Source organism: Microtus pennsylvanicus, chromosome 5 (genome assembly GCF_037038515.1).
Source record: "Microtus pennsylvanicus isolate mMicPen1 chromosome 5, mMicPen1.hap1, whole genome shotgun sequence".
Taxonomy (NCBI): domain Eukaryota; kingdom Metazoa; phylum Chordata; class Mammalia; order Rodentia; family Cricetidae; genus Microtus; species Microtus pennsylvanicus.
Window position 1 is genome coordinate 115,869,701 of NC_134583.1, and position 22,141 is coordinate 115,891,841.

At 38.1% G+C, this 22,141-nt stretch overlaps 1 protein-coding gene across 2 annotated transcripts in view; it reads left to right on the plus strand.

Annotated features, from left to right (window-relative positions):
- Window positions 1-22,141, plus strand: part of Tnks2 (tankyrase 2) — a 59,934-nt gene that overhangs the window by 16,122 nt on the left and 21,671 nt on the right. For both annotated transcript variants that reach the window (XM_075973914.1, XM_075973913.1), the window contains exons 7-17: window positions 2,081-2,147; window positions 5,769-5,955; window positions 7,072-7,193; window positions 9,780-9,871; window positions 9,962-10,040; window positions 13,209-13,380; window positions 14,477-14,556; window positions 15,934-16,079; window positions 16,964-17,129; window positions 18,224-18,443; window positions 21,647-21,756. In XM_075973914.1, the coding sequence (XP_075830029.1) occupies window positions 2,081-2,147; window positions 5,769-5,955; window positions 7,072-7,193; window positions 9,780-9,871; window positions 9,962-10,040; window positions 13,209-13,380; window positions 14,477-14,556; window positions 15,934-16,079; window positions 16,964-17,129; window positions 18,224-18,443; window positions 21,647-21,756 (1,441 nt within the window). The remainder of the gene's footprint in view (window positions 1-2,080; window positions 2,148-5,768; window positions 5,956-7,071; window positions 7,194-9,779; window positions 9,872-9,961; window positions 10,041-13,208; window positions 13,381-14,476; window positions 14,557-15,933; window positions 16,080-16,963; window positions 17,130-18,223; window positions 18,444-21,646; window positions 21,757-22,141) is intronic.

Below are 22,141 nucleotides of genomic sequence, written 5' to 3' on the forward strand. Positions count from 1 at the left end.
AGGCCTTCTCATTAGCGTCCTTTAACACACTGTCTCCTTAACGAAAACATTTCCTGTTGCTGTTTAAGGAAATTGTGATCTTTTGTGAGATGCAAGTTGTTCTGAGCACCATAGGGATTTTAAAGCATTAAACCTACCACTCAGCTCATGAAAGATGCCCCATTAATTTGAGTGATAAGTAGAGACTGATGAATGGAGCTGTTAGGAGATCCTTTAGAAGATGTATGCTCTGCCCATATCTTCAAGGCAGGGTGTGATGCCACAAGCCTATAATCCTTTAAGTTGGAAGAGTATAGTCAGAAGACTCAAGAGATCGGGGCATCTTTGGCTGCATAACAGTTCCAGGCTAGTCTGGGCTATTTGGAACTGAGACTCAAAAATAAATGAACAAACAAATAGAAAGCAGACTTTAGATAAAGAATATGATTCTATAAGAAAATACAGATAGTGCATTTAAGAAGTGGTACACAAGCCAACTTTGATGACACAGGTTTATAATCCCATCTCCTTGGGAGGATGAGGGAGGAAGATCATAAGTTGAGGCAAGCCTGGGGCAATTTAGTAAAATATTCGTACCATGCCACCCCCAGTGAAAGGGAGGGGATGTAGCCCAGTGGTAGGACTCATGTTTTAGCACAAAGGCCTGAGCTCAGTCAACAGAAACATGCGCACACCCCAAGCTAACTTGGGTAAAGCAGAGGGAGATGATTCACACTGGACAAATCTCAGAATTGGAGAAACTAGTTAAAAAAACAAACTAGTTTTAGAAAAGTTTTGTTTTTATTACCATAAGGAGCTCAACTTTTTTCTGCAGTCATAAGCATTTTATGATCTGAAATGAGGAGCTTGTTTTATTTTCAAGGAGCTTAAGGAGAGATGTGTTATGGGATAATACTTGTTGGATACTTGAAAGGTGGAGATTAGAAGTGAGGATAGCAGTATCTAAGAGTGAGCACTGTGGACTGAGCTTCTACACAGCTAGGATTTCTAACAGCAGCTGCCATTGCAGTGGAAAAGTAGAGATAGTGAAGATCTGGATGTGAAATGAGAGGAACAGAGAAAATTTTAACATTCTGAAACTGAGAGTTAGACCCACAGCACACATTGAAGTATAGGAGGGAAAATGATTTGGCAGAAAACATTGTGCTAACTTTTAGAGCTCTTGGTTTCATGAGAATGTAGAAATTCAAGCACAAATATTTAGTGAGTGGCAGTGAAATTGGTATTCAGGCAAGGAAAGAGCTGTGTATTACCAGAAACTGCTCTGGCAGTGCTTGTGCCAGTTAAGAAGCGGGAGAGAGGCTTAAAGGTAGAAGCCAGAATGTTAAGGTTATACAGTGTAAGTGTTCTTCCTTTTATTATTATTATTATTATTATTATTATTATTATTATTATTATTATTATTATTCCTTTATATTACAAAGGAATTGGGCTTCAGTTTACTGAGGACTGTAGCATTTGCTTTACAGAATTTCAAAAGATGTTTCAAAGAAGACCTATTTATTCATAATAAATCAGAAAAGGATATGTGAGCCAGAACAACAGAAGGAAGGAAATCTATACCTAGGAAAAGTACATGTGCAGATACACAAAGAATTATAAAGCCAGAGAAAAGCTCAGAACCTTGTGTGTGTTGTGTTAACTTAGAACAGAACCAGGCGCACGCCTTTATTCCCAACGCTGGGAAGGCAGAAGCAGATGGATGTCTGTGAGTTCAAGACCAGCCTGGTCTACATAGTGAGTTCCAAGCCAGCCTAAGCATATATCGAGACCTCATATAAGGGAAAATTTAAAAGTTAGAAACGTCTCTTCAAAGAAAGCAAGGAAGAACAATGATATTAAAACAAGAATGCCTACAAGGGATTTACCTTTATAAAAATCTGGCCAGAGTTTAGAGAATAAATTGGTTTAGAGGTTGTTTATTTAGGTTGTAACTATGTAAGCCCAAACTAGTTATGAGTAGTAGTGGTGGGGAGAAAAGGAATATGGATTTGAAAGAGACTCGGGAATTACAATTTGAAGATTGCCCTAGACTTAGGGACTCAGTAATAAAGGGCTTTTTCCCTCCCTTTCATTGCAGTGATCTGGTACCATTACACAATGCCTGTTCTTACGGTCATTATGAAGTAACTGAACTTCTGGTCAAGGTTAGTTCTTCTGTGCCTTATTATTTTCTGTAATTACATAAAATGATTTGAAATGTATAGTGTTTCTGACTTATTTTTTGTTTTGGGTGCTTGGTAGAAAGTGGGAATAATTATAATCATAACATGCAGATTATTGATAAAATTGCATTTGATTGCCTTCAGATTTTTGAGATACCATGCAATGTTAAATATATAGTTGTCGTGGGTGGGGGTAAGTGGAGAGAATGGGAGGAGGGAAGGGAGTTGGAACTGGGATTGGTAAAATGAAAAAGATAATTTGTTTTCTTTAAAAAATTAAAAATAAATGAAAAGTGGCACTAAAAAGATCACACTAAAGTGTTAATTGAGATGAGGGATCAGGGACTTACCAAAATAAGATTGAAAATACATACAGAGGTCCTGAGCAAACACCAGGTTGACAACCCTTGCTAAAGAGTCTGGTTAACAGAAGACATTAATTCAGTGACTGCATTCCATGACCAGAACACTCATTATACCTAGGAACAGGGGGTACCAAGTCACATCCCTGATTTAAATAATGAAATATGGCACCAGCAAATACAAAAATAGCAACAAGGGCTAGCAAGATGTCTTAGTGGGTAAAGCCTTTTACTGCCAAGCCTAACGACCTCAGTTCAATCCCTGGGTTCCACATGGTAGTAGAAAACCAACTTCTTCAAGTGGTCTTCTGACCTCTGCGTGTGTACTGTGGCACATGCATGTGTGTGCGCATAGTAATTTAATGTGATGATAAATATACTTTTTTGCCAGGCGGTGGGGGTTGTTTGGTTGGCTGATTGGTTTGGTATGCGCCACTACCACCCGACTGACAGTAAATGTACTTTCTTTGTTTTTTGAGACAGGGTTTCTTCGTAGCCTTGGAACCTGTTCTAGAACTAACTTTTGTAGACCAGGCTGGCCTCGAGCTCACAAAGATCTGCCTGTCTCTGCCTCCCAAGTGCTGCCACTTGGGAGTATTTTTATTATAAATTATATTATACTATATTATATATTGTATGTATATTATACTACTGCCTGGCAATAAATATACTTTAAAAAATTTTTTAAAGCATAACAATGTTGGCACTTGCCTTTAATCCCAGCACTCTGGAGGCAGAAGCAGGTGGATCATCTGTGAGTTTGAGGTCAGCCTGGTCTACATAGTGAGTTCTAAGCCAGCCAGGTTTACATAGTGAGACCCTGTATCAAAGTATCACAAATAAGTAAATAAATGTTTTTTAAAGAATAGCAAGGCATTTTCTCAACTTTAATCTTCAAAGCCTCTAAGTGCAAAAAAACAAGTAGTCTGATCTGAGGAGAAATTCTGTCAGATTCATAACTAAACATCTCTGCCAAGAGTTGACTGTTATTCTTCACTTGAGAGGAATGTCAGAAACTCTAATAGACTGCCTTAAGGTTCTGTCTGTAACTGGTTTTGTTTGTTTGTTTGTTTTTCAAGACAGGGTTTCTCAGTAGCTTTGGAGCTTGTTCTGAAACTAGCTCTTATGTAGACCAGTCTGGCCTTGAATTCACAAAGTTCTGCCTGCCTCTGCCTCCTGAGTGCTAGGATTAAAGATCTGTGCCACCACCACGTCGTCATCTGTCTGTAACTTTATTGTGATCCAGGTTTTAGTGTTGGTTTGATATAAAATTAGAGAATATAAAGCTAATTGTTTTTCTGGTTTTAACTCTTGCATTTAGTTTACTTTATGTGTGGAGGAGGCAGTAAAAATATAATTGAAAATGTAAATAAGGCCCAGGGCAAAGCTCCATAGCTTCAGGATGAGTGCTCGAGATGTACCCATTCACCTAGACTGTGTGGCTTTGGGTCTGGCTAATCTCACTGAGTAATATTTTCTTTCTTTCTTTTTTTATTTTATTTTATTTATTTATTTATTATGTATACAATATTCTGTCTGTGTGTATGTCTGCAGGCCAGAAGAGGGCACCAGACCTCATTACAGATGGTTGTGAGCCACCATGTGGTTGCTGGGAATTGAACTCAGGACCTTTGGAAGAGCAGGCAATGCTCTTAACCACTGAGCCATCTCTCCAGCCCCTGAGTAATATTTTCTTTGTGACTTATTTACAATAAAGGTTTGACTATTAAAAAATTTAGAAAGGCTTAATGGTGGTGATGCACAGCTTCAATCCCAGCACTCAGGAGTCAGAGGCAGATGCAGGCAGATCTCTGAGTTTGAGGACAGCCTGGTCTACAGAGTGAGTTCCAGGACAGCCAGAACTACAGAGAGAAACCCTGTCTCGAAAAACAAAATAAAACAAAATAGAAATTAGAAAGGATATATAAAAATTGGCAGGCTGTTGACATGAAGTATGTAAGAATAAGTGAGAACAAGCTTCGGTTGAAGTCACTATAAATAAAATAATAATAAAATAAAATAATAAGAGTCAGCAAAAAGACCTAAGTTCACAAAAATAGCACAAAAGATGTGATGTCTACTTCATGTTTTAAGCCTTCTAGAGTTTTGGGTCAGGAGGGGTGATTGGGGTTAACAGCATACATGATTTGCCTAGGACAGGAGTTTGGATGTACCCACGTTATGTACCTCAGGCAGCCTGCCTCCAGAGACCTTGCCGTGATGCATGTACCCCCACAAACTGACACATGCAGACACATGTAATTAAAAAAAATATTTACCTGGAAAAAAAAAAGCTGGAGCTTTTAAGTTGCCCAAGTATAATATGTGATGTTAGCTATTTAAAAGATTACTTTAACTCTGTGCTAATGGAAGCATAGTATCAAAGAGTCAAACCACATTTAGGAATCTTGTTATTTCAAGCTCCTCCTCCTGCTGCTGCCTTACTCTTCTTGTCCAGTAACAAGCTAATAAGTAAACCACAATGTAATAAAAAGCTCCTTGGCAATTCAAACTAGTGATGCAGCCCAAGTCTCAGGAACATTACAGTGTGAAAGAGCTAAACACACACAGTCTGTTGTGCTTCATTTTTTATGAAATCCAAGAATACATAAATATGATACTAAAAAACCAGGGCAGGGCTAGAGAGATGGCTCAGAGGTTAAGAGCACTGATTGTTCTTCCAGAGGTCCTGAGTTCAATTCCCAACAACTACCTGTAATGAAATCTGGTGCCCTCTTCTGGCCTACAGGCATGCATGCAGACAGAACACTATAAACAAAATAAATAAATAAATGTAAAAAAAATTAAATAAAATAAAAAACTAGGGCAAAAAAAATGCCAATGAAAGAAGCATAGAAACCTTCTGTGGCAGTAGTGGTTCACACCTTTCATCCCAGCATTCGGGAGGCAGAGACAGGCGGATCTCTGAGTTCACGGCCAGTCTGTTCTATTGAGTGAGTTCTGGGACATCCAGGGCTGTTACACAGAAAATCTCCGTCTCCAAAAACAAAAACAAAGAAATATGAATCTTGTTTCTTGTGGTGGAATGGATCTGTATCTTTCAAAATTCACTAAGCTATACGCATTAAGAGTTCTGCTTCCCTGCATGTAAATTATACCTGCAAAAAGAAAGGGAGATTCCTACAGAAGACCCTTTACTAAACTTGAATGTTAAGTTACACAGGGTTAGTCTGAATTCTCTTAAGAATTGAACATTAACTATACACCTTTTCTTCCCCAGCATGGTGCCTGTGTAAATGCAATGGACTTGTGGCAGTTTACTCCTCTTCATGAGGCAGCTTCTAAGAATAGGGTTGAAGTGTGTTCTCTTCTCCTGAGTTACGGGGCAGATCCAACACTGCTGAATTGTCACAATAAAAGTGCCATAGACTTGGCTCCCACTCCACAATTGAAGGAAAGATTATCATGTGAGTATATGTTCAACATGGGTGCGATGGCACACACCTTTAATCCCAGCACTTAGGAAGCAGGTGTAGATGGATCTTTTTAGTTCAGCCAGGGCAACATAGTGAGACCCTGTCTTGGGAAAACATGCACATGATACACAAACAAAAAAGCCATATAATACTTAGCAAAATACATGACCTAAATGAATGAGCTATTTTTCTTTTTCACAATTCTTTTCTTTTGGGAATGTATAAATGGTAAAATATTTTCTTTATAGAAGGCTGTCCTGTTTCTGTTTAGCATAGTTAATTTAAATACTGTGTAAAAATATATTTGGGCTAGTTTTTCAGTTTAAGAAATATAAATTATAGTTGGATTTTACCCATATCTTTGGGTCTTGCTAGTTCATTTTACAAAAAGTTGTTTGTTGTCTTATAAATATAGTCCCTGGGTTATGACATATAATGCTCTTTACTACCTCAGCCAAATTCTATGGTTTCCTGTGTAGTTAAAGAAAATATAGTAAGAAATAAGCACTTGATTTAGATATAGTATTACTACATAAAAATGAACTATGTGAACTGAACTTACATTATTCTAACAGTAAATGATAGTGAATGATTTCACAATTTTTCAGATCTAATAAGTAAAAGAAACTTTGAGAAAATGCTTTCTTTAATGTTGTTCATCCTGAGGAGCAACCAATGAGCCAATGTGTTTGATCCATAGTTACCTGGTAGGCATGAACAAGACTATCTTCTGCTGCTGGAATGCTAGCGTAGGGGTCATGGTCACCCTTTGTAAATTCTCGGAGCACTCTGGGATGGGAATAGATTGCAATAATGTAGATAATCTCTAACCCAGTTATAGAATAGCAGCAGACCATGGATTTTCCTTGGCCTAAATTTATTTATAGATTTAGGAATGAATTGAGCCATGACTAAAGGGAACTAGTCTGCCATTGTTAATAATATAATAATAATAATAACGAATCCCTATTAGTCTTATCTATGGAACCTTAATCTGGCTATTTTGGAGATTGTTTTTAAAATAATTCCAAAAAAATACTACTATTGTACTAGGTAAGCCTCGTTACTGTGATAATTTCATGTGGATGCAAATGCTTCCTCTCTTAGATGAATTCAAAGGCCACTCATTGCTGCAGGCTGCACGGGAAGCTGATGTTACAAGAATCAAAAAACATCTTTCTCTGGAAATGGTGAATTTCAAACATCCTCAAACACATGAAACAGCATTGGTAACGTTTCAGACTTAAGCTTTTAAAATAACCAAAACTAATCATAATGTCTGATATTAGTGATGCCATTGTTTTTAAAATACTCGTCTGTTTGTTGGTTGGCTGGTTGATGTTTTGTTGTTTTGGTTTTGTGAGTCTAATATCTTACTATGTAGCCCAGATTGGCCTTGTATGTGTAGTAGCCCTCCCTCAGCCTTTCATGTTGAAATAGGTATTTGCTGCCCTGCTGAACTAAATTCAGTTACTCTAAGTAATGTAGAAAGATGGACAACCTCATCCTGCAAAACATAATACTAGTAGTTTAAGACCCTATCTGCAGAAAAAAAAATCCCATGTTCTTGCATGTTGGATGTAATTTTTTATTATATATATAACATACAATTGGTCATTTGTGGTTTTCCACAAATCGAATTAAGTATCTTAGAGTTATGTCCATTAACAAACTGGGCATGATACTATGTACCTGGGATCCAGGAGGCTAAGGTAGGAGGGCTGCAAGTTTAAGGCTAGTCTGAGCCACACTAGCAAGATTATCTTAAATAATTAAGTGGAGGCAGGGCATGGAGTGAGAGGGGTGACCTTTGTGGAACTATGATAAAGTAATAGTGTGTAGTGAACTCCAGGAGCTACCAGATGATTGGTGAAATACAGAAGCATGGTCTACCTTCAAAGTAGAAATTCCAAAAGAAAATAGGAACCTCTGTAATATAAGCTTCACGATGTTCCTTAGGTAGAAGGAAATGAGTAAAGTAGGCTGCCTGATAGATAATATGTTTTCTTCCTTATGCCTTAATATAAACTATGAAATTTGCCACTTAACTTTTTTTTAAATTTATTTACTTTATGTGCATTGGGGTTCTCGCATGCATGTACGTGTGAGAGTGTCAGATCTTGGAGTTACAGTTAGCTGCCATGTGGGTGCCAGGAATTTAACCTGGGTCATCCAGATGAGCAGCCAGTGCTCTTAACTGCTGAGCCATCTCTCCAGCTCCTGCCATATCATAATTGCCAGCAAAATCACCCTGCACTTTAGAGCCTGTAAGTAAAAGACAGTTGTGAACATACTAATGAGCAGGCAGCATATGCAGCCTGTGTACTCTGAACAAAGACAATGGTTCCCATGCCAGTGCAAAGGACAGGATCTCATCACACTTCTCAGAAGCATGCATTTCTGGAGCTTTTCTGTGTGATATCAGATCATGGTGGTCCCAGGTAATGAAAGGAAAACAGCACAGATGAAAGAATGTGCTGTGTGTGTGTTCCTCAAAGTATCCTGCTGTAAGCATCGTGTCTTTAACTTTAAAACGTGCTAGGACTTAAATGTTCATAGGTAGTTGTAGTGCAGGTGCAGTTTCTTGTCCAGAGATTGCAGGCCATTCCCTAGGATAGACAGAAGGGTAGGACTCTAAATTGTTATGGGTATAATAAAAACTTCTTGGAAATAAACATTTTTTTTTTTATTCAGAATAAATGTGTGTCAAAAGAACTGTGTACCTGTTAAACTTCACTCTAACAAAGGTGAAGGAATTATTTTGGTGACTACAAAAATATAAAAAAATGAATCAAGAGCATAATTGAGGAACTGACAAAATTTATGACTGATAGGAGAACAGGGACTGGAGAGATGGCTCAGCTGTTAAAAGTAGTGACTGCTCTTCCAGAGATCCTGAGTTCAATTAACATAAACCACATGGTGGTTCACAACCCTCTATAGTGAGATCTGATGCCCTCTTCTGGCAAAAAGGCGTACGTGCAGATAGAGCTCTCATACATAAAATAAATACATAAATCTTAAAAAAAAAAAACCAACAGATTTTATAATCACTGTATGTAGATGTATAGAGCAACTTTGCTTTAAAATTTTAGTCGAAATTTTTTGCCCACAATTTTCAGATTTGGATTTTGACAAATATTCACATTGATTTGGTCAATTATTAGTCAGATACTGAATACCAGTTATACCCAAGTATTATCCAGATGTTGAGATTGTAAAGATTTGTGCCATAACCATAGATAATGTTTATAAAAGGCAAATCCCTCCCTCCTTTCTCTTTCCAACCTTAATACTCAGAAATGCTGCAGTAACCAGTTAAGGAAGATACACAACTTAGCAGCTAGCTCATCCGTGCTGTTAAACCAGCAGAATTCAGAACAGAGCAGATGGGGTACAACCCAAACCCGGGGCTGAGGATATATAGTTCAGTGGAAGAGCTGGGCTACCATTAATGAAGCTGTGGATTCAATCTTTAGCACTGCAAGAAGAAATGCCAATACTCAAGTCTTTACTTAACCTTTTAAATGTAGTGTTATTCAGCCTATTAGTAGTGGCATTTTTAAAAATTGAGGACAAAGTTTAACCAGAATATTTAATAATACATAGTATTTGATCTGTGGAATTTTCCAGCATGTCAGAATTGTAATTACTACACATTCTCTCCAGTAGAAAGTCTTTTAAGAGCAAAATTGAGTAAAAATAAAACAAAGAAATTATATTGCATTTATTATCCTTGATTGGAAACACAAGTGTTCTTAAGTGAAAATGGTTCTGTATGGTCCTTGATTAATGCTGCAATTTGAATTATTTAGCATTGTGCTGCTGCATCTCCATATCCCAAAAGAAAGCAAATATGTGAACTGCTACTAAGAAAGGGAGCAAACACCAACGAAAAGACTAAAGAGTAAGTATACCTTTAACAGTAGATGTTGTTGATATTTTTTCGTATGGAAAATATACTTATTTTTCTCTATACTGGCTTTTTCTCTTTAAGATTCTTGACTCCTCTGCACGTGGCGTCTGAAAAAGCTCACAATGACGTTGTTGAAGTAGTGGTGAAGCATGAAGCAAAGGTATAATACACCATTTCTGGTAACCTTGGTAATCCAGCCAAGTTACTTTCTATTTAGTGCCAAGCTAGCTCCTACAACTATTCATTCACTCTGTCATAAATGGTTTTTTTTCCTCTTAGTTTACAATTCAAAACAATCCAGGCTGGGGAACAAAGTACTTGCCACGCAGTTGTGTGGACCTGAGTTCAGAACCCATGAAGCAGGAGGTAGTAGTGCTCCTGTGGCTAAATGGGAGGCAGAGGTGAGAGTGTTTAAGTACTTGCAGGCCAGCTAGCCTGGCATGTGCAGTTCCCAGTCTGTACAGCCAAGGTAGAGGGTGAGGAGCCACACCTAAGGCTGTACTCTACCATCGTGCATCCACACACATACACACTCCTCAATACACAGATATTAGGAGGAGGTCCTATGGATAATTTCCCAAGTCTATTTTTTGTTGCTGTTCGGAAATTTATGTATCTATTTGTATGTACATATTCCTGTATGTCCTTTTTGTTCCATTCCTTTTAATTCACTGATCAAAGTTATTCTTGACCTTTTCTTAATAGTACACAGAACGCTTCTTATAGCAGGCAACCAGTCCTGCCCTGGTTTTCTTTTCTGACCAGCAGCTGGAATTCCTTTGTTAATATGATAGCTCCTCTTATTTCCCAGTGCAGAGTCTGTACTTTCAACTATTTCTGTAACTAAGACAAACAACTTGAATACAAGTAAAGAAATAATTTGACTTAAAAAAATACATGTAACCATATTGATAAATTAACATTCTTTAGTTGGCATTTATGCACAAAGCATTTTACCCCTTGAATAACTACTTCCATCAAAGCTGTAAATCATTTCCCAATAACCTTGAAGTATAATTAGTAGTGAGTCCAGAGAAATGGTTTAGTGTGTAATGTAAGTGCTTTGCAATTCAAGCCTAACTACCTGAATTGGATCTCTTGGTATCCATGTGAAAAGCCAGGTGTGGTGGCACACATCTGTAATCTCAATGTTCTGATAAATAGGAGAGAGACAGGGAAATTGGCCAGTTCACCAACCAGTTAGCAGAGTGGCAGAAACAATAAGACCCTGCCTCAACATGGTGGAAGGTGAGAACTGAGCCCCAGATGTCCTCTGACTTCCTCATGCTTCCACACACACACATACACACAGACAATAAATACCAAATTTTTAATTTAAAAAATGCTCTGTAAAAGATGTATATCGCAGAAATGACAGTCAGTAGTTTCCAGTTGTCAATCCAAAGATTTTTACCTTCTTCAAAGAAAATTTTTAGTGAAGATTTAGTATATGGTACAGAAATGGAGCTGCTGTGAGTGGAGGGGCAAACAGGCCCTGAGTGGCCTGAGACCTTGTCCTCACTGGGTTTGCAGGTCAGTTTTTCTGACTTTTCCTTCCTTGGATTTCTACCCACTCAAGGAACTGCTTAAATTTTTTGGTTTCTTTTTCTGTTATCTTTAATGTCCTAATCTCCACTGGTTTCGGGAAGTTCTTGATAATGTATAAGCGTGATTTTTCCTACTGTAAATAACTAAATAAAATAAAGTTGGTTTCTGCTTGACTGCTTGGCATCCTCATTTGTCTCTGCTCTGTGCCTTCCTGGATCGCTTTTTCCTTCCATGTGGCACATTACTTGAAAAGTACTGGTGCATGTTGAATTTGAATTGTGAGACTTAGTGGGACCATTGTGATTGGAGACCACTCATTTGCTTCTGTCCAGGACTTGTAGTTTCTAAAAACCCATATCATGGTGCAATGACTGAAGAAGTCCCAGACAAACCAGCAAAAGTTGGTCACCTTAATATAGATCACTCAAAGCTTTCAGGGGATGGTTTTCAAAAAATATGATTTAGTATGTGAGTAAACATTGCCCTGAACATTTTAAAGAAGTTTTCAGTTCTGTAATCATTGGCACTCATATTCTAGTTTTATGCTCATTGAGATCTTACTATGTCCATCTTGAAATATTCTCTGATGACATGAGTTATTAATTGACCAATGTTTCAAGAGACACTGGTGGACATAGGATTAATTAGTTATACATTGAATTATTTCCATGATAAGGAGGCAGAATGGAAATGAGGTGGTCTTAGAGGTAGTCTTTAAAAGACACAGCCAAACTGAAAGAATTCTACAACAGAATAGTTCTGTACCCACTACTTTGATACTATCACCAGCTATAGTCTCTTACCTATTCAAAACCTGTCATATTTTTGCAAAACCTGTCATATTTTTGACACATTTTCAGATTACTCTGCACATACTAAATATTCTGTGTATGCACATCAACTAAAGTTAGATGTTTAAATACAGTTTTTCTGTAGGTACAAAATTTATATGGGATTAAATGTGCAAATCTTCAATGTTTATTTGCTGAGTTTTAACAAATCTATACCTATATACATATACAATATATCTGTGCAACCAAAATCTATTAAAGAACACAGGCTAAGTGGGTAGTGGATACTGCAATGGTAGATTGTCTCAATGTGTAAGGCCCTGAATTCAATCCATAAAAGTCCTTCATCTCGGGCAATCTTTACCAAGAGCAGTAACAGCTGTTCTGAGGCTTATCACAAATGCTTACTCTTTAGTCTAAGATTTTCCCATTTATTATATTTTGGTGATAAAGCAGCATGTCAACAGTGCCTTTGTATTACTGGTGAGTGTTCCATTGTAGATGTATCGTATGTTTATTCACATAATATTCTACATGATACATGGTATAAAAGATTCATTAAGTAGGAATGAGAATTTCAATACTAGCTCACCTCTGGACTTGTCCCTGACTGTAGTATATCTTGGAGTCAATCATAAAAATTATGTATCTCAAAGACCTGTAAAATTTCAATGAACACAGCTTTTTCAATCAATGTCTAGTTCTAAATAGGGTGAATTCATAAATGCTTTAAAACTAAACATAACTTTTTTAAATGTTTTATTTACTGTACTTGGCAACCCACATATTAAACCAAACTTGGATCTTCATTCCGATACCAGTTTTCATGGATTAGGGAATTTGCACTCTAGTATTGAGGTGGGGGAAATGCCCAATTTGGAATTGGACAGTTGGTTTCTTTTAAAAAGAAAAGAAACGGAACTTTTGGTATTGGATGACTTTAGATGGTGCTCCACAGCGCTTATTTCAGTGTTTTCTGCGTTATTAAGGTTAATGCTTTGGACAGTCTTGGACAGACGTCATTACACAGAGCCGCACACTGTGGCCATCTGCAGACCTGCCGCCTGCTGCTGAGCTACGGGTGTGACCCGAACATTATATCCCTCCAGGGTTTCACCGCCTTGCAGATGGGAAATGAAAGTGTGCAGCAGGTGCTTCAAGGTATCGGGTGCCTTCCTGGCGTTCTTTTTAAAGGGTAACCTTTAAGGGTTTCACCTGTCAGGTGTTAGGTGTAGGAGTTGGTAATAAACAGAAAATTTTTGAGAAATGTTGGCCTTCCTAATTTAAAATTCTTAGCTCATTATATTTGATACTTAAATGTCATTAAATTATAATTAGGACTTGTTCAGTAGCAAATTCCGCCCAGTTTCTCTGAGTAAATACAGGATACTGTAGCACGAATTCTAATTGTTCTTAATAAATAAAACCTGGGGTCAGATAGTGGGTGAAAGCTGAAGGATCAGAGAAGCAGAGCAGCCAGCACTAGAGACCAGAGAGACCTTTTACCTCTATAAGTGCTCAGAAAGCTTTATTTGTTAAAACATAAACAAAATATCACTACAGGACACTCAAGTTATAAAGTTTATAAAGCTGATTTGTCAGGCATGATGGTGCACACCTTTAGTTCCAGTATTCAGGATGCAGAAGTAGGCACATCTCTCTGAGTTCCAGGACAGACAGGGTTCCATAGATCCTGTCTTTTTTCTTTTTCTTTTTCCTCCCGTTTCTCCTCCCTCTCTCTCTGTCTCTCTCTCTCTCTCTCTCTCTCTCTCTCTCTCTCTCTCTCTCTCTCTCTCTCTCTCTGTCTCTCTCTCTGTCTCTCTCTCTCTCTGTTTTTGTTTTCCTAGACAGGGTTTCTCTAGCTGCCCTGGAACTCGCTATGTTTACCAGGTTGACCTCAAACTCACAGAGAATCACCTGGCTCTGCCTCCTGGAGTGCTGGGATTAAAGGCGTGCTCCACTGCCTGGCTTATCTGCTGGGTGCTCTTTACCTGTGCTCACACATGGCTTGGTTATAATGCAGGCGAGCTTTCACTTCGGTTATGTTCTTTACACCGCTAAATAGCATTTTACAACTAGCATGCTTAGACGTTTTGTTCAGTGTTTATTTTCAAAAGATTTAATAGCCTTAGCTTTTTCTCCTGTGGTGATTATATATAAGCCAGCAAACTCAGAAAATACTTTGTAAAATATAACTCCTTTGAATCTTGGTTTTATTTTCTAGTGGAAATTAACAACTGTTCTCCCCTCTTTCTAGAGGGCATCTCACCAGGTCACTCAGAGGCAGACAGACAGCTGCTTGAAGCTGCAAAGGCTGGTGACGTAGAAACTGTAAAGGTAAGATACCATTTTAAATTTTTGTTAATCTTTGGTTTTTATTTTGGCATTGTTTAATCTATATGGTTACATCAATGAACCTTATTAAATAAGGACAAAAATACCAATTCTTCAATAAGGAACACTGAAGAATGGGGTGGGGACCTTTAGTTTCACATATATTTTTAGAAAATATCACATTGGCAAATTTTAGTATTCTTATAGTATAAAATGCAGTTGTCTTAAAGAGCGCACTTGTCCCTGTAAGAGAAGAATTTTAAGGGGCCTAAGAACAGTTCAGAACTTAGAAACACTTGCAGCTCTTGCAGAGGCCCTGCATTCAGTTCCCAGCACCCAGATGATGACTTACAGTCATGTATAACTGACTCCAGGATGTGACACCCTTCTGACCTCCGTGTACACCAGGAGCACATGTGGAGCACAAGCACACATCAGGCAAAACATTCAGGAACATAATATAATCTTTAAAAAAAATTAAAAATTATTTTATGGATAAATAAGTATGAACCAGGCGTAATAGTTCACAATCCAAACAGTAGGGAGGCAGAGACAGGAAGATTAAGGCTTGAGTTATTTAGGAAAATCCTGTCTACAAGCAATACCAAGAAAAAGGAGTTTTATGTTGTTATAGATGACACATAAAACATGTAGGTGTCTGCACAGATTCCTTCTTGTTCACTCATTTTCCCTTCTGCCTATGGATCCATTGTTATTGTGTGAGCAGAGTGCTGTCATTGCTCAGAGCCATTAGGTCTCTTCCTCAGCAGGACCTGCAGAGCACCAGATTGCTTGTCTATCCCATCCGGGCAGCAGCCTCCCCAGAGTCACCTCCCCTCAGACTCTGTTTTGGCTTGTGCTGTACACACATTGTTGTCTTACTGCATGTGTTGTGTGTCCTGTTAGGTACAGAAATGTGTATCTAGGTAAATAACCCAAAAATCTGATGTTTTGAAAGAGCAAGACTTACAATTCAAGTAATATAAATCGAAATTTGACTTATCTATTTCGTGAAGTAATAATCTGTAGATACAGATTTGGGACTCTGAAATTTTCCTCAGTGCTGCTACGATCTAGTGTTCTATTGTGTTTACCACCAAATGGAAGTTACAATGGTATTCTTTGAAGTTACATTATCAATATGTAAATAGTAAATTGTACTGCCTTTCAAAAAAGTAGAAGAAAATAGAAGATAAAAGCATATATGAAAGAACCAGAAGAATTCTCAATAAATGACCAGCTAAAATAAAAATAGTTTCTGAAATAATTTCTTTAATGAAATAAGAAAATAAGGCAGGCATTTGAAATTTCTATTAAATTGTATTAGAACAAGACATGAGAATATGTAGCATCATGTTTGTGGTGTGTTCAACCCTACAGAAACTGTGTACTGTTCAGAGTGTCAACTGTAGAGACATAGAAGGACGTCAGTCAACGCCACTCCATTTTGCAGCAGGGTACAACAGAGTGTCTGTGGTGGAATACCTGCTGCAGCATGGAGCTGATGTGCATGCTAAAGACAAAGGGTAAGGAGCAGCTGCCAGGTCTCTCCACTTTACTGTTAGATGACCTTGGGGAAGACACAAAAGATGTTTATGATAAATGGTAAAAACACTTCTTTTTAAATGTATAATTTGTGTTCTGACATTGGCACAATAACTAATTACCTTCATTTAAAGTTTTGTGCCAAGCATGGTGGTGCACACTTGGACTCCAAGCACTGGGAAGCTGAGGCAGGCAGATCACAAGTTTGAGACTAATAAGGTCTACATTATGAGACCTTTTCTTTAAATAAATAAATGAACAGCTCAAACTTATATTAATATTAACTTACATAATATCTTGTCATTTTACAATATTAATGTACTAAAGTTTTAGTGTTCATAGAGGCAAATTTTTTTGTTACTCTCGAAATTGTTTGTGTTAAAATATACAATGCTAGATGTTGAGTCTGTATGTGAATATTATATTCTCTTCATTTAAGATATACTGAAATTCTTCCCCCCAAAAAAGTCTTTTTCTGCTTTCCATAGGTTTAAGTTCTACAGAGTATGAACAGTGTACTCCCTTAGGCAGTTCAAGAAATGTTTTTCTGGGCTGGAGAGATGGCTCAGTGGTTAAGAGCACTGGCTGCTCTTCCAGAGGTCCTGAGTTCAATTCCCAGCAACCACATGGTGGCTCACAACCATCTGTACTGAGATCTGGCGCCCTCTTCTGGCGTGCAGACATACATGGAGGCAGAATGTTGTATACATAATAAATAAATAAAATCTTTAAAAAAATTAGTAGGGGCTGGAGTGTTTTACTTGTTAAAAAAAAAAGAAAAAAAAAGAAATGTCTTTCTTTAGTTGTGTATAATTGCTGAGATTAAACCATGTTTTCCACCATTACTGCTTGTTTAAATTTTCAGAGGCCTTGTGCCTTTACACAATGCATGTTCTTATGGACACTATGAAGTTGCAGAACTTCTTGTCAAGCATGGAGCAGTAGTTAACGTAGCTGACTTGTGGAAGTTCACACCTTTACATGAAGCTGCAGCCAAAGGGAAGTATGAAATATGCAAGCTTCTGCTCCAGGTATGCTTAAATACTTGCTATGAACAGTGGGAATTACCTAAAATACTCAGATTATCTTTCAAGTAACACTAATATAAAACGTTACCTAATGCTGAAACTAGGTTTCAGAGAAAAATGTCAAGAACCTATTATATATATTTGCCAGCATGTGGTAGTTTTGGTTGCTCTCAGACTTTCCTGTTTGGTGATCTAACCTCAAATTTCTTAACTCATTATGTGGTTTATAAGCCCAGTTTGTTTAACAACTCTATATAATTCATGATGCTGGTCTAATATAGATACAGATACTTTGCTGTAAAATATCACACCATAGATTCATTCATAGCGATGGCGCTCGCTTTTTAATCTCAGTACTCAGAAAATAGAGGCAGGCAGATCTCTGAGTTTGACGCCAGTCTGGTCAACAAAGCAAGTTCCAGGACAGCCAGGGCTGTTACACAGAGAAATTGTCTCAATAACAACAACAACCCCCCCCACACACACACACAAAAAAAAAAAACCAAGAAGGAAAGGAAAAGTGCAGCTAGGTATGGTTTTGTACTCCATAGAAAACCTAGCACCTGGGAGTCAGGCAGTTTTAAAGAATGGGAAAATGTGATCATGTGATAATTCAATCAGTGATGGGCTACATTTTTGACAGTGGTCTCATAAAATTATAATGTAAGGACTACAGATGTATCTCAGTTGGTAGAGTACTTGTCTAGTCTGCACAAGGCCCTGGGATTTATTCCCAGCACCACATAGACAGGCTCAGTGGTACATGCCTGTATTCTTAGTATATGGGAGGTAGAGACAGGAAGATCAGTGGGTCAAAGTCAGCTTCAACTTCAGAATAAATTTCAGAAGACCAGTCTATGCTGCATAAGACTGTCTAAAATAATAATAATTTTTAAATTATATAGCCGAAAACTTGTACTGTGGTTTTTCTGTTCTTAGATACATGCTTACTAATGTTTATAGTTGCCTATAATATTTAAGCATTAATAACAGTCAAGTTAGATTTAGTATGAAATGATTTTCTTTGCTCTGACAATTTTCTCAGTGACAAAATAGACACTAATTTGCCCCCTCCCCCCTTTTTTCCTCATGCCTAGCATGGTGCGGACCCTACAAAGAAAAACCGAGATGGTAATACTCCTCTGGATCTTGTTAAAGATGGAGACACAGATATCCAAGATCTACTTAGAGGTGATGCAGCTTTGCTGGATGCTGCCAAGAAGGGTTGTTTAGCCAGAGTGAAGAAATTGTCTTCACCTGATAATGTAAACTGCCGTGATACCCAAGGTCGGCATTCTACACCTTTACACTTGGCAGGTAAGTAAGTGAAAATAGATTTAGATGGGTGACAGCTAAGATTTTGTTTATTTGGTTTTGGTGGTGAATGGTATGGGGTTTGAGATCAGAGAACAGCTTGCTAAGAGTCTGATCTTTCTATCATGTGGGTTCCAGGCATCAAACTCAGGCATCAAATAGGTGTTGGGCTTGGCAGTGGGTGCATTTACTTGCTGGGTGGGCCATCTTACTAGCCCTAAGATTTATTTTTACTCTTAAGTAAAATATTTACTCTAAGTAAACTTGAAAGATACAAGTCAAATTATCTACCAAAGCTTTAGTTCTATCCTATTATATGTGTTTGTACCGAGCATTGTATTTATACATGAAGCTGTTAGCTGAATTTCACTTCCTTTGTTCTTACTGATTACAGTCAGTAAGAACAGTTGCTGGCTTTAGTGGTGCTCTTTTTTAATCCCAGCAGAGGCAGGCAGATCTGTGTGAGTTTGAAGCGAGCCTGGTGTATATAGTGAGTTCCAGGACAGCCTGACTAGAGAAAAGGGGGGAGGGGGAATGAAAAGCTGAAATAGGCTCTGCCAATCACTCTGAACTTTGGAGGAGGGTTATAAAATTTGCCTACATAAATCAGACTTCTTCATAGAAAACTGATGTTTTCATTTTCTAATGATAACTTAAGTATTAGCTGCAAAAATGAATGTCTTCAAAGACTTCCCTTCCACCATGTAGGTTTTGGGAATCAAACTTAAATTATCAGGCCTGGAAGCAACTACCGTTACCCACTGAGCAATCTCATCAGCCCCAACTTTTATAAGATTTTTTGTGCTATATATATTTTATATTTATGTGTATGGATGTATAATCAGTGTTTCTTTGGACTGCGCGCTCTGAAATAATGACCCAGAGACTTATTAATTAATTATGATGCTTGGTCTTAGCTTAGGCTTATTCCTAACTAGCTCCTATATCTTAAATTAACCTCTTCATATTAATCTATAGTCTGCCACATGGATCGTTACCTCTCCTCCATACTGTATGTCCAGTTCTTACCCCACCCATTTGTGAATCTCTGCCTGAGTTCCTATCTCTGCCCGAAAGTTCCACCTGTCCGCTCCTGCCTAGCTATTGGCCATTCAGCTCTTTATTAAACCAATCAGAAGGTGCCTTGACACATCTTCACAGTGTACCATGGGTGTTTTGCCTGCATGGATGTCTGTGTGCCGCATGTGTGCCTGGTACCTGTAGAGGTCATTAGATCCCCTAGAACTGGAGTTACAAATTATTGTAAGCTGCCCTGTTGATGCTGGGAACCAAACCTAGATCCTCTGCAAGAACAAGTGCTCTTAATCACTGAGCCATCTCTCCAGCCCTTGACGTTACTATTTTAAGTCCGCATTGTCTTTTTAAGTTGCAAATACATTGTTTGGTTTGTTTTTTGAGACAGGTTTTCTCTGTGTAGACTTGGCTGTCCTGGAACTAGCTCTGTAGACTTTGAACTCAGAGAACCCACCTGCCTCTGCCTTCTGAGTGCTGGGATTAAAGGTGTGCACTAACACCACCTGGAGTTGCAAATACATTTTATATACAAAATGTGTCTACCCCCTTCTAATAGTGTTAATATTTGGGCCGTGAAGAAACTCAGACATAAACTGCATGAAAACTTGAGTTCACATGGCCAGCACTGAGGGGCAAAGATAGAACATTTCTGCAGCTTGCTGACTACCTAACTAGCTGAATGAGTGGACTCCAAGTTCAGTGAAGAGACCTTGCCTCAAATAATCAGGTGGGGGATCTGTGAGATGCCTCAGTGGGTAAAGGTACTCCTCACAGGAGCCTGACAAATTGCATTCAATATCCAGAACCCATATAATGAAGGAGAGAGTCAACTCCAACAAGTTTTCTGACTGTATACATCAGAAGCGTGTACAGACAATAAATAATACACAATTTTTTTTTTAAAGTGTAAAGGTGCTAAGCCTCATGGTGCACACCTTTAAACCCAGCACTTGGGAAGCAGAAGGAAGTGCATCTCTTGAATTGGAGGCCAACCTGATCTAAAAAGTTCCAGGACAACCAGGACTACACCAAGAAGCCATATTGCAAGGGGTGGGAGTGGAAGGGGAGAGCTATAGAGGAAAAGACTATGTTTACCTCTGGCTTCGCACATTCACCCACATAATACACACAAATACTACACCTTGTGACAATTTCATTGTTTTAAATCCTTAAAAACGGATGACATGTGCTTTAAGATAGACATGATAAAACATTTAAAACCATTATCATTGTTTTTATATTGGGGAAAATGACATTCATCTGTGGTTGTGTGTCTAGAGATACTTTGCCATAAGAGAACTCTGAGATAGCTGACCAGATACAGGTTATGCCATGTTTCAGAGTTCTGAGCTTTCCTCTTGGTCTTCATAGTGTTAAGGTTGCTCTGCCATTTGTCTCCTAAGTGCTCTCCTTAGGCTGAAGCCTTTTTCTACAACCTTCCAAGAGAGATGTCTCCTGTTTTGCAGCTAGATGATTAGGTGCCTGTGTTTTTTAGCCCTTGGAATCATACACCTGAGCTTAGGACATTATATGTAACAACATGAAGTCAGGGCCTTTGGTAGGGAAGTTTTATTTTATTTTTTAATTTGTTTTTGGTTCTTTGTGCTTTCACATCATGATTCCGAAACCACTTATCATCCTGCCCCTCGTGTCCTTCTGCCCTTGCAAACCCCCCAAACAAAGCCAAATTTAAAAGAAAAAACAAGGAAGAATCTGATCATGTAAACTGTGGTTTGGCCCAATGAGACAGACACACAGTTTACCTACCCTTTGTCCATTTATCTTTACTTGCTAGTGTTCCTTGCCACAGGTCATTCATCTGGTTCAAGGCCTCTGGTTTCTGGTACACTGCCAATAAAGCGCTCTCACTGGGGCTCCTCTTGGATACCCTGTGTCATGTAGATCCTCCTGATTTGGAGGTAGAGATCTTTTAAATAGAGGAAAGTCTTTCTATAATTTGATAGATCTCCAAAACCAATGACTAAAAAATAATACCAAAAGCTTCTAATGTTTTAGGCCAATGGGGGTTTTTTCCACAAGATAAAATACTAATAATTTAATTTTTATATAAAATTTAGTAATACCTATTTAGAAATATGTTAGCTATATGAGTAATACATGATTTTTCTACATTTTAAAGTGAAAGTAATGCTACTTCTTTCCTGAATTAGCTGGCTACAATAATTTGGAAGTTGCAGAGTATTTGTTGCAACATGGAGCTGATGTGAATGCCCAAGACAAAGGAGGACTCATTCCTTTGCATAATGCAGCATCGTATGGGGTAAGTTCTTCTGTGTTACCTTTAAAAATCTGTGTGATTTTTCAAAGAGGATGTCAGTATCTCAGTTTAAATTGAATTTGGTGTGACTTGTTTCACAAAGAACTAAACAGGTTAAATCACATAGAAGTTTTAGTTCTTAATCTGTTAGAAGGAGGCTGTGTGACACGGCAATTTATTTGTCATTTGTTGTAGCGTCCTTGGCACCTGTCTCCTTATTCTTGATGAATACTGATGTGTGTGTGTGTGTGTGTGTGTGTGTCCAGAAAATCCATAGGTTTCATAGGAATCTTTAGAGATTCAGATACATTTTTACAGACTTCCTGCAATCCTGAAGGTTCTGGTTAACACTGACCATTGTCAGTGGTCTAGTTTGACTAACTGGGGA